Raw genomic sequence first — 13,498 nt, forward strand, 5'->3', positions numbered from 1 at the left:
AACGCCACAAAAGGGTGAAAAAAATTGCAAAAGAAAAAATACTACTTGTGTGTTTGGCTTTTTATACTTTTTTGGCCACATTTTTTTAATTTTCCTAAAAAGTGGAATTCCATCCTAGCAGCCATATTTTTGTAAAGGAATACGGCTCACTTTACACTGTGTGAACATAAAGGGGTATTCCAGGAAAAAAGTTATTTATATATATCAACTGGCTCCAGAAAGTTAAACAGATTTGTAAATTACTTCTATTAAAAAATCTTAATCTTTCTAATAATTATCAGCTGCTGAAGTTGAGTTGTTCTTTTCTGTCTGGCAACAGTGCTCTCTGCTGACATCTCTGCTTGTCTCGGGAACTGCACAGAGTAGAAGAGGTTTGCTATGGGGATTTGCTTCTAAACTGGGCGGTTCCCGAGACACGTGTCATCAGAGAGGACTTAGACAGAAAAGAAGAACTCAACTTCAACAGCTCATAAGTACTGAAAGGATTAAGATTTTTTAATAGAAGTAATTTACAAATCTGTTTAACTTTCTGGAGCCGGTTGATATATAGAGAACATTTTTTTCCTGGAATACCCCTTTAAGGCGCGTGTGACTGCATTGCATCAACCTCATTCATGTTTTCTTCCTAAGGTTATGACGTAGAAGGATTTCTTGGAAATTCGGAGAAACTGTACAAAACGGAGGACGTTCTGGAGAAGAAGAAAGGTGTGTGCGCTGGGTACGCAGGGCTGTGTAAAGAAATGTGCAGGTAGGATGCGAACAGAACGCGCGGTATGGTATGTTATCTTAATACGATATAAATATATGTATAAATAGATGTAGCAGAGCTGCAACATGTTCAGGAATAGGAAAAAAGCTCATTTCTTCAAAAACATTGCCACTCTAGTGCTCAGGTTGTATGTGGTATTACAACTTGGCTTTATTAAAGGGGTACTCCGGAGGAAAACTTTTTTTTTTTTTTTTAAATGAACTGGTGCCCGAAAGTTAAAGAGATTTGTAAATTACTTCTATTAAAAAAAAATCTTAATCCTTCCAGTACTTATTAGCTGCTGAATACTACAGAGGAAATTATTTTCTTTTTGGAGCACAGAGCTCTCTGCTGACATCACGAGCACAGTGCTCTCTGCTGACACCTCTGTCCATTTTAGGAACTGTCCAGAGTAGGAGAAAATCCCCATAGAAAACATATTTTGCTCTGGACAGTTCCTAAAATGGACAGAGATGTCAGCAGAGAGCACTGTGGTCAGACAGAAAGAAAATTCAAAAAGAAAAGAACTTCCTCTGTAGTATACAGCAGCTGATAAGTACTGGAAGGGTTAAGATTTTTAAATAGAAGTAATTTACAAATCTGTTTAAAGGGGTACTCCGGGGAAAACCTTTTTTCTTTTAAATCAACTGGCTCCGGAAAGTTAAATAGATTTGCAAATTACTTCTACTAAAAAATCTTAATCCTTCCTGTACTTATTAGCTGCTGAATACTACAGAGGAAATTCTTTTCTTTTTGGAATGCTCTCTGATGACATCACGAGCACAGTGCTCTCTGCTGACATTATAATAATAATAAGTCTTTATTTATTTATTTATTGTTGTCCTTAGTGGGATTTGAACCCAAGTCCCCAGCACTGCAAGGCAGCAGTGCTAACCACTGAGCCCCCATGCTGCCCTTAGCATACATCAGCTATGCACGGTTGCTAAAATGGACAGAGATGTCAGCAGAGAGCACTGTGCTCGTGATGTCATCAGTGTTCCAAAAAGAAAGGAATTTCCTCTGTAGCATTCAGCAGCTAATAAGTACTGGAAGGATTAATATTTTTTAATAGAAGTCATTTACAAATATGTTTAACTTTCTGGCACCAGTTGATTAAAAAAAAAAAAAAAAAATGTTTTCCAGTGGAGTACCCCTTTAATGATAATTACCCTGTAGTGGTTTTGGGTACAAGTATGGTTGACACATTTTACTCCCACAGGGAGATGGGAATATCCTGCAGAGAGATTTCCGGGTTCAGTCGCGGGGCCGACTCCTGTGACAGCGTCAGATTCCACAGGACAAAGTCCAACCATATGTGGAACGTGGTGGAGCTGGAGGGAGAATGGTACCACCTGGACGCCTGCTGGGGGGCCGGTACTGTGGACCTTCAGGAAAGAAGATTTATACCAAGGTGAGATTATAATAATGAGCTTCATGCACAATACTGAAGACTCCGCGGGCCGGTATTATTATTTGTACATCAAAGTATCATGTATCGTAGAATACACACAGAACGTCCACCATGATGATGTGTGTTGGTTGTATGGTGGCACCATGGTACGAGGATAGCAGTGCTATTACTTGGGCACAGTTTTGTGGTAGCACAATATGGTGCTAACAGTATGTGATAGTATTTTTCTTTGTTAAAGGGGTACTCCGCACCCCTAGACATAAGATGTCAGATCATGGGGGTCCCGCTGCTGGGGACCCCCGGGATCTCGGCTGCAGCACCCACCTGTACGGCTTCCACCTCACACCGGCAACACTGGAGGCTTCGGATCCCGACCACAATGGCGGAAGAGCATGACGTCACCTCCCATAGACTTGCATTGAGGGGACGGGGCGTGACGACACACGGGGCGAAGTCGTGACGTCATGCTCTTCCGCCATTGTGATCGGGATCCGAAGCCTCCAGTGTTGCCGGTGTGAGGTGGAAGCCGTACAGGTGGGTGCTGCAGCCGAGATCCCGGGGGTCCCCAGCAGCGGGACCCCCACGATCTGACATCTTATGTCTAGGGGTGCGGAGTACCCCTTTAACAAAGAAAAATACTATCACATACTGTTATCACCATATTGTGCTACCACAAAACTTACATCTTATCTTCTATCCTTTGGATAGGGGATAAGATGTCTAGGGGTGCGGAGTACCCCTTTAAATAGGTACTCTGGAGGGGGAGGGGGAGTTCAAATCAATTGGTGCCAGAAAGTTATACAGATTTGTAAATTACTGCTATTTAAAAAAATGTTTTATCCTTCCAGTACATATCATGTGTATGCTCCACAGGAAGTTGTGTAGTTCTTTCCTGTCTGACCACAGTGCTCTCTGCTACCACCTCGGTCCATGCCAGGAACTGTCCAGAGCAGGAGAGGTTTGCTATGAGTTCCTAACAGGGACAGAGGTGTCAGCAGAGAGCACTGTGGTCAGAGTGGGAAGAACTACACAACTTCCTCTGGAGCATACAGCAGCTGATGAGGTGCCCTTCTCTTCTTCGTGATTAGATGGAAAGGGGATAACTTTACAAAAATCCTTTAAAGATCCTGCATATTTCAGCACTTAACCCCTTAATGACCGGGCCAATCTTCATTTTTGCATTTCAGTTTTTTTCCTCCTCAACCTCTAGTACTTCTCGGCTCGGCAGTTGATGACTTATCCTGCATAAATGAGTTCAGCTTTCAGGTGCTCCGGTGGGCTGGAGACTCTCTGCTAGGAATGTATCCACCTTTTCCAGCCACCGGAGCACCTGAAAGCTGAACTCATTTATGCAGGAAAAGTCATCAACTGCCGAGCCGAGAAGTTTGTGACAAATCGAATTACTGTAAGTTCGCTCATCTCTAATCATAGGCATAGAGGAGCCCTCTGGCCACCATCTTAGCGGATGTGCAGTGGAGGTCCCGATCAGCCCCCTGAACCCACCGGCAAATGTCATCTTAACTTGTAGATGCCACGATCAGCATTGATCATGGAAACTAAAAGGTTAAAGACGAACATTAGTGTGATCTCAAATATCCATCATTAGCGGTGAGTCTCAGCTGCTGATAGCAGCCGTTACTAATGGGGTATGAGGCAAGCTTAGTTCCTGATCTGAGCTGCCATAGATATGGTGTTCTGTGTGAAAGGGTTAAAGCTGACATTTCAGCAGGAAAACATGTAAATAGATCCATGACTAGATAGGGCTAGTCATTAGGATCCCAGGCATATATGTTTTATTTCAACAGTCCTCTCCTTCTGCAAGATAAGATTATGCAAATGAGACTTAAGTGCCCAGGGGGCCTTCCCCAGCACTGTCACTGTCTAGCCATTGGCTTATTTACAACCATGTTTTCCTGCTGACAGGTCGGCTTTAAAGGGGTACTATGGTTGAATTATTTTTTTTTTTAATCAATTGGTGCCAGAAAGATAAACAGATTTGTAAATTACTTCTATTTAAAAATCTTAAACCTTCCAGTACTTATCAGCTGCTGTATAATACAGATGAAGTTATTTTCTTAATTTATTTTCTGTCTGTCCACAGTGCTCTCTGCTGATACCTCTGTCCATGTCAGGAACTGTCCACAGCAGGAACAATTCCCCATAGCAAACCTCTCCTGCTCTGGACAGTTCCTGACATGGACAGAGGTGTCAGCAGAGAGCACTGTGGTCAGACAGAAAAAAAATCAAAAAGAACTTCCTGTGGAGCATACAGCAGCTGATAAGTACTGGAAGGATTAAGATTTTTTAATGGAAGTAATTTACAAATCTGTTTAACTTTCTGGCACCAGTTGATTTAAAAAAAAAAAAAATAATAATAATTGTTTTCCACTGGAGTACCCCCTTTAAGATGTTATGAGTTGCAATTGAAGGGTTAACTGCAGTCTACTTGGATTTTACATCAGTTTCTCCTTCTATTTCTTACAGATATGAAGACTTTTTCTTCCTCACAGACCCTGAGGATTTCATTGAAACTCATTGGCCTGATGACCCAACTTGGCAACTGCTCGACTCCAGAGTTTCTTTTGAAGATTTTGAGAAAAAAATCTTCAAGACTTCGGAGTTCTTTAGGTTCCAGCTTTTCATCATCTCTCCAAAAGTTTTCTACCTCACAACAGGTAGGACATGGTGGGAGGAAAATTGTCTCTATTCATGTAAGGTCAGGTGAGGCGAAGATTACAGAGATTCTGATGCAAAATGATCACAAAACCATATAAAGCTCCTTAGAGCTTCTGTCAATAATATATCAGCTGATGGGCATGAGAAATAACATCACGACTTATGCAGAATGTGATGTTATTGTGAAAAACTTAACACAATCTGACGGCAGATTTCTCATAATATCACCATATATAAACAAGAATTCTAATCCTCTATATATGCTTAAAAAATATCCTCGGGGGTGGAGCTTAGCTCAACAAAGAGCTGAAAGAATGGTAATGGTTCTCATATGAAGGAGAAGCTGTATTGGCCAGAAGGTGTGTAGCCTAATGGTCTGGCTTTGGGACACCCCAGTGTTTTTTTGGATTTACCATCCAACCCTTGTATGAGGATTTGCACTTTGAGGACAATTGGGTTGTTACCTCTAGGCTTGGCCCCAGTATAGGTGGTGGCTGGCCTTGGGCCAAGAGACATTTAGGATTAAGGCTGGAGAGGAGTCTGGGTAGGAATGGGGGTCTGGACTGGCAGCATTTGTTCGTAGTCAATGGATAGGCAAACACTTCAAGGCAGCACAAGTTTGTGGTTCAGAAATTGACTGAACACAGGAGATTCAGTAGAGTACAAGGGAGAAGACTAGATTGGTAATAGTAGAGAATGCCCGGTATAGGAGATGCTTGGGGGTGGTTTATTGAAGACATAATCGAGTGCACACTGGCCCTTTAAGAGGCACAGATGATGTTGGGCCAGTTGGGCAAAGATGGGAACAGTAAGAGCAGGAGGAACAAATGAATGGCATGGGGAGGAGGCACAGACCAGACCACATGGGCTGAAGGAAACCCAGCAACTGTGTCTGCCGGGAGGAACAGTAATTGGGCAGAAGTAAACACAGGAAAACATACCCTTTGGGCAATTTTAGAAAATTAACTTTTTGACCAGGTCACTTTTTACCGCCACCTATTATCTTGATTACCGTTGGGATACATAATCGTGGTTGTTTTCCCATCCTACCAACTCCCTATGCTTCAAGACCCCATGACCCACTCCAGATTAATGTATAATACATAATGGCTTCCATTATTGCTTACTTAGAGGTCCCTCACCCTAAGACTATGTTCACACCTCGGATATTTCACATGCAGCGGCCATTGCCTAAATCCATTGGCACTAAGACCGCACAGACCTGCGCCGCCACCATTGACAGCAATGGAATCCATGTAAATGTCTGAGGAAAAAATGAACGTTCTTTTCATGGGTCCGGAATTACCGCATCAAAATATTTCACAGGGTGAAAGGGTCAATAAAAAAAAATCATTCGCACTATTGTTAGATTCATGCAGCAGAATTTCCAAGTGGAATTTCACTCGGATATTCCATAGTGTGAACGTAGGCTAAATGTCATATACACTAAATCTGCATTGTTGTGACTGCTCCACCGATCCTACTCCCAGGGGCAGAGCTGTAGAGGTAGCAATCGCACCCGGGCCCTGGTGCCTATGGGGCCCCAAAACACATCTTCCCCATAAGAAACCAGTATTATAATTGGCATATGGGGCCCTGTTGCAGATTTTGCATCGGGGCCCAGAAGTTACGCCTCTGCTTACTCCTCTTGTTGGGTAAGGCTGGGTTCACACTACGTTTTGTCCCGTACGGGACCGCATATGGCGGGGGGAACTGAAAATTTGCACTCCCATATGCCTTCGTATGCGGTCCCGTATGTAATTCATTTCAATGAGCTGACCGGAGTGAAACGCTGACTCCGGACGGCTCATTTTTGCCCCGTATGCGGTTTTACCACCGCACCTAAAATCGTGGTCGACTACGATTTTAGGTCTGGCGGAAACCGCATACGGGGCAAAAATGAGCCAACCAGAGTCAGCGTTTCACTCCAGTCAGCTCATTGAAATGCATTACATACGGGACCGCATACGAAGGCATACGGGAGCGCAAGTTTTCAGCTCCCCCCTGCCCTATGCAGTCCCTTATGCGACAAAGCGTAGTGTGAACCCAGCCTAAGTGACATTCTTCTGCGCTGTTTCATCATACTGTCCATGGAACAGGACAATCTGGATGAAGAGTTCTGTAGTCCCTGTGTAGATAGGGGAGAGCTATATCTACTACATATTAATGTTTTATTTGTATTTAGATTTCCTGCATTGTCCATAATGTTAAAGTAGTTGTCATAGTTTGACAATCCTACTTCTGGGACCACTTCTGGGACCACCAGCGATAATCTGTGGGAGGAGCTTTGCAGTGCTCGATTATGCCACAGTGCCACTACAGGAGAAATTAAGCATTGCATGGTCTCATACACTCTTCATAGCCACCCTTCAAACTAGACAAACCCTCTAAAATAATAACCAAGCAACTCCATATAAATCAGCTCCCAAACCAATTCTTAAAGGGTTAAGATACATTTTATTCTCCAGCAACTCCTACCCCATCCATGTGGTTTCTACAAGATGGAAAATTCTCAGCGTATTGTGATTTTTGTTGTTGATGAGGATAAAGGTCTCTCGTATGAAAACCCCAGGACATCTGCGAGCACAGTGTCACCCTAAGCCTTATGTGTGATACCGGGTACGGCGAGGACATCCGTCTTTATCCTGTACTGTGGAGGAGGATACCAGCAGATCCAATTATTTCTCCTCTTATTCTGTGCATGGGCATTTTAGGATTATGTGGGAGGCTCGCAGGGATCTCAGCACACATTGTTTCGTAGTGACACGCCTCGGGGTGTACATATTAAAAGGCTGTAATTATAGAAAACAAAAAGTGTTTTATTGAATTATTATTCCTTTTTATATGTTGTGGAGGATACCGAACCTTTAGGGATTGTAAGAGGGCTATCATGGGAACATTCCAAACTCCGTGTAGGTGTACCTTCTCATTGTATATTATTCCAAGCAAATACAGGGAACGAAAGAGGGAGAAAAAAGCAGGGAACATTGGGGACTTACCTGCTCCTCCTCCCACACAGGACATCATTCAACTTACATAGGTCTTCTCACATGATTCCATGTACATGACATGTTTCCCCTTTCCAACTGTACACCAGGTCACCTTTTCATACCCTCCTCTTCACTGGACACCAAGTTACTGTCTCATACCATCCTCATTTAACGCTAGGTCACCTTCCTATATCCCTTCCTCACTGGACATCAGGTCACCATCTTTTACCTTCCTCATCTAACACCAAGTCACCATTCCATTCACCCTCTTCAATGGACACCAGGTCACCTTGCCATACCCCTTTGTCACCTTCCCATACCCCCTATTCACAGGACCCATGGTCACCTTCCCATACCCCCTATTCACAGGACACAAGGTCACCTTCCCATACTCCCATTCACAGGACACAAGGTCACCTTCCCATACCCCTATTCACAGGACACAAGGTCACCTTCCCATACCCCCTATTCATAGGACACGAGGTCACCTTCCCATACCCCCTATTCACAGGACACGAGGTCACCTTCCCATACCCCCTATTCACAGGACACGAGGTCACCTTCCCATACCCCCTATTCACAGGACACAAGGTCACCTTCCCATACCCCCTATTCACATGACACAAGGACACCTTCCCATACCCCATATTCACATGACAAAAGGTCACCTTCCCATACCCCCTATTCACATGACACAAGGTCACCTTCCCATACCCCTATTCACAGGACACGAGGTCACCTTCCCATACCCCCTATTCACATGACACAAGGTCACCTTCCCATACCCCTTTCTTACCGCACACGAGGTCACCTTCCCATACCCCCTATTCACAGGACACGAGGTCACCTTCCCATACCCCCTATTCACAGGACACGAGGTCACCTTCCCATACCCCCTATTCACAGGACACGAGGTCACCTTCCCATACCCCCTATTCACAGGACACGAGGTCACCTTCCCATACCCCCTATTCACAGGACACGAGGTCACCTTCCCATACCCCGTCCTTATTTAACACCAGGTCATCTTCCCATAGGACCTGTGCACTGGATACCAAGTCACCTTCCTGTACCCTCTTCTTACTGAGCAATAAGTAACATTCCCATATTCCTTCATCACTGGATAACAGGTCACCTTCCAAAACCCCTCCTCACTGGACAAAAGGTCATCGTCCCTTACAACCTTCCTCATTTCACAAGAGGTCACTTTCCCATATCCTCTTCTTACTGAACACTAATCACCATTCCATATCCTTTTCTCACTGGATACCAGATAACCTTCGGAAACCCCTCCTCATTGGATAAAAGGTCACCTTCCCATACTCCATCTTCACTGTACACCAGGTCACCTGCCCATATCCCCTCCTTACTGGACACCAGGTCACTTCCCAGACCCTCTTTTCACTGGACACAGCAGTCACTTTTCCATACCCTCTTCTTTCCAGATATCATGTCACATATCAAGCCGCAAAGAATGAAGAAAGTCCAGCTCACCTCCCGTGTCGTGCTGTGCACGGACCGGTGCCCGGCTAGGCGCCCCGGATACTGGAAAATGAAGAAGGAGTCCAGCACTGCAGTGGAGGCAGCTTTATTGAGTGAGAAGCACACAGTAAAAACACACTAGTCAGACATGTTTCAAGCGCGAACGCTCTTCCTCGGTGACCGAGGAAGAGCGTTCGCACTTGAAACATGTCTGACTAGTGTGTTTTTACTGTGTGCTTCTCACTCAATAAAGCTGCCTCCACTGCAGTGCTGGACTCCTTCTTCATTTTCCACATACCAAGCCCCCTTCTCATTGGACATATGGACACTTTTCCAAACCCTCTCCTGACTCTACACCCGGGAACCTAACAATATCCCCTCCTCAGTGCACACAGGTCACCTCCACTTACCCCCTCCTCACAAGACAAGTGGTCACCTTTCCTTGCCCTCTCCTTACTGGACACCAGGTCATCTTCTTCCACCCTCTTTTCACTGGATACCAGATCATCTTCTCTTACCCTCAGCTCATTGGACATAGGTCATTTCCTATATCCCCTCCTTACTAGATATACAGTCACCTTCCCCCCTCTTCACTGTCACCTTCCCACACTTCTTTTATTCTGGAGACCTGATACTTACATATCCCTACAAAGAATACTACATAGCACATGAGATAATATATGGTAATCCATAATCTACCACAGCCAAGGATATGTATTTTAACCTCGTGATTACACTAGGTCACAAGTAATATGTTAACCTATATTCCTATATTATCAGACATGACCACCCAATCCAAAAGCTTCAGAAATTCTTTAGAAAGACTCATGTAAATACCTTATTGTGCAAAAAGAAAGATTTAGTCTCCTTTATTACTGTCAACTTGATAGAGCGATGAAAAATAAAAGCAAAAGGGCACCCAAAATGTATTATCTGATCTGCTTATTCTATTGGGTTTTACAGGACATCACTCAGACACTTTCTTGGCAGTGGGTGGCACCAGGACGGTCCTTATTGCCCTTATCTCTGCTCTGCACCCTTTCCCAGGGCTGATAAATGCCAGGGAGAAGCCAGCTGCCACCGTCATCTTCTGATATGCCAGGCTCATCTCTTACCATTAATATGCCAGCCTGGCCATCCCTCTATTACCCAAACTCATATTTTATGTTTGTTTTTTGCGTTATTACATTTTGCAATCCTAAATTGGTTTATTCTCTCCATTAGAAACCCTTTGTGTAAAGTCTTCACCATTTTATTGCTGTCAATGAATGGACACATCATTGTTTGTATGCAAAACCTCAAAAACTTATCCTGGCCTAGTCCTGCTGACACATGTGCTGGGCTCGTAATAAGAGAGAGATAAAGTGCTCTGATAAACTGTAACAAATACTCTTCTCCTGTGTCAATGGGACATGATCGGGAATAGTTTTTGAGATGGTTTCATCCTCCTCTTATCATTTTAATCGACTGTTCACCCTTCTCTCCATACAGTAGACGGCGAAGTCAAAATCTCACTTGGCAGCTCACACCCAATGGAATATAGTTATAAGATCTACATGCTCTTCGATAACACTAGAACTTTTGTAGATAAGACCTTCGGGATACTCTCCATCCAAGAGTCCCTTATGACCCTACGAGTTTTTCCGCCTTCGCATGGACAGTACGAGTTGATGACATTTGCCAGGCCTGTGGATGCCAAATACCCATACAAGTGGGTTTGCTCCTATCAAATTGACTGCCCTCAGCCAAAAACTTCTCTAAAGTTGCCTGAAAATCCATATCACTATTGGGGATTAAATCACAAAGCAAAAGACTTAGGGGTCATCAGCTACAACTCAGGTGAGGACCTTATTTTGGCTCAGGTCAGCTCCCTCAAGGTTACTTTTAAGACATCCAGACCCTTGATGGCAACGTTCCAATTTACCCATCCAGAGATGTCAGAGCCTCTCAGTAAAAAATGTCTAGCCTCTCAGATAGAGGATGACCAGCTGGGATGCTGCCTTCTCCTGCCATTCAGTGGATACTATAGATTGTCCTTGTTTGTCAAAGACCAGGAAGCCAAAAACTTTCAGAATGCGGCTAACGTTTTGATAAAATGCAATAACCCAATAAACCATAATGAACTGTTCCCACCAAATCTTAGTGTTCACTGTGGACCTGGAAGCAACTCGAGACGTCTTGGTCTCACCAATCCTAGCCATACGTCTCCAATCATCACTACAACCACTGGTAAATGTAACATCACCTTCCATACATTGTGGGACTTGGAGCTATATCCCATTTTGGAGAGTAGTAAAGTGTCTAATGGCTTGTGCTCTCTGGACCGGCATTGTTTCCTTACCCATCTGGACCATAAGTTTAGTTTGACCGTCCATCTTCCGGAGTCAGGACATTACAAACTGAGCATTTTTACCAAACGTCAAGATGTCCAAGAAGAGTTTTCACATGCGTGTGACTATGTCATTGACTGCTACTCCAACAAGAACTTACTACCCTTCCCAAAAGTGTATAGTGCTTGGGGACATGGCTGTGCCTTACTGCAGCCACGAGTTGGACTCCTTCCAGTTGAAAGTTGGGAAATATTTAGAGTCAAAGTTCCTGGTGCATGTAAAGTCCTTGTCATTGGTCCCATGAAGACGGAACTTGAGCTCACCAAGAACAAGATCTGGGAGGGGAAGGTTTTCACGGGCACTGCTGGGTCCATTATTAAAATAGCTGTGAAAGTTACTCCAAACTCTGCTACGATGGACATTGTGATGTCATTTAAAACCCAAAATGATGGACTAGGTACATCTTCAGGCTAGCAAACATGGTGGCATCTATGAAAAGTTGGAAAAATATAGCCTATTTGTTATTTTGTGTATAGGCTCTTTATATCATGTCACCATACAGTGCCATGCGAAGTCATTTGTGGGTAAGAGGTAGACCCATATGTAGCTTTTGCATCTCGGCCCATGACAACGTCTTAGATTAAAGACAGAAGGGCAATCTGGTTGCCGTAGGTCCAGCCTCAAAAACCATGTGGGTTGCAATGAGAAATGAAGTACATCTATCATCAGATTAGATCTGCTTTTTGTAAGCTGCAGTTTGCACTGGCTCAGTCTAAATAAGGGAGAGCCCAGTGCTGGAGAGATGGGGCATCACCCAGTGGGTTTTCTATTTTGCCCCCTCCAGATGTTAGTCCAATCTCTAGTTAATAGAGGTAAGTGACATATACGGTAGTTAATTTTCAGGGGAGGTACTGATTCTCATTGAGGAGACTGCTTTTAGGCAATGCTTCATAGGAAAACAGTATGCAAATTAGCTCTCCTTTAAAATAAAATGGAATTTCCTGTTTCTTATCATTTTGAAGGAAATTCTGGTTTGGCTCCTTTTTTCCTTTCCCTTTCGCCTTAATTTTTCTTTCCTTTCCCATGCCTTTTCCTTTCCCTTTCTCATTACTTTCCCTTTTTCTTCTTTTCCCTTCCTTTTCCTTTCCCTTTCTCATTTTCCCTTTACTTGCCCTCTCTCCTTTTCTCTTTCCTTTTTTCCTCCTTCTTTTCCTTTCCCCTTCTCCTTACTTTCTTTCTCTCATCTTCTCTTTCATTTTCTTTTCCCTTTCCCTTCCCTTTTTTCCGTTTCCCTTCCTGTCCTTCCCTTTTTTCCGTTTCCCTTCCTGTCCTTCCCTTTTTCTAGTGTGTTACACAATAGGCCATTCTAGCCATTTTAGTGAAAATTTGGGGAAATACCTAATCGCCAAACTAGCATGTAGGTACAAACTTGTTCATCTTTATTAGAAATTGGGGTCTGTTGGAATCAGATCAATGGCTCACGATGAGTGTTACACTGTATGTCCCCCATGCTTTACACTGCAGCTCTTCCTATACAGATTGGCTAGCCAGTGCATGGAGAGCACTTATCATCTAACTTGTATTTTGATTAAAACTGCAGGAAAACAAAACCTTTTTTTGGATTATTAATCTACATGAGAGATTGTAGAATAAAAGTTTGCTTTTAAATCCGGGGACTTTTGTGTCTTGAAGTATACAGATATATGGTGACCCACGGTGATGACGAGACCACGGGGTGTAGCGGTGTAGGTGAATGGGGCAAGATGATATTAACCCCAGGGGCAAGGTGTTATTAACCCCTAATGTTCATGACACCAGAGTGTTTTTTGGGTATCGGAACCACCCAAGCGGTATCTACGCT

The 13,498-nt window shown here is 43.7% G+C and overlaps 1 protein-coding gene across 1 annotated transcript in view; it reads left to right on the plus strand.

The window, feature by feature from the left end:
* Positions 1-13,287, plus strand: part of LOC130324636 (kyphoscoliosis peptidase-like) — a 50,660-nt gene extending 37,373 nt beyond the window's left edge. Inside the window, exons 4-7 of the mRNA XM_056553265.1 lie at positions 631-748; positions 1,968-2,159; positions 4,644-4,834; positions 10,799-13,287. Coding sequence (XP_056409240.1) covers positions 631-748; positions 1,968-2,159; positions 4,644-4,834; positions 10,799-12,111 — 1,814 coding nt within the window. The 3' untranslated portion in view covers positions 12,112-13,287. The remainder of the gene's footprint in view (positions 1-630; positions 749-1,967; positions 2,160-4,643; positions 4,835-10,798) is intronic.
* The last annotated feature ends 211 nt before the right edge of the window (positions 13,288-13,498 follow it).

This window comes from Hyla sarda, chromosome 1 (assembly GCF_029499605.1).
Source record: "Hyla sarda isolate aHylSar1 chromosome 1, aHylSar1.hap1, whole genome shotgun sequence".
In the NCBI taxonomy this organism is placed as follows: domain Eukaryota; kingdom Metazoa; phylum Chordata; class Amphibia; order Anura; family Hylidae; genus Hyla; species Hyla sarda.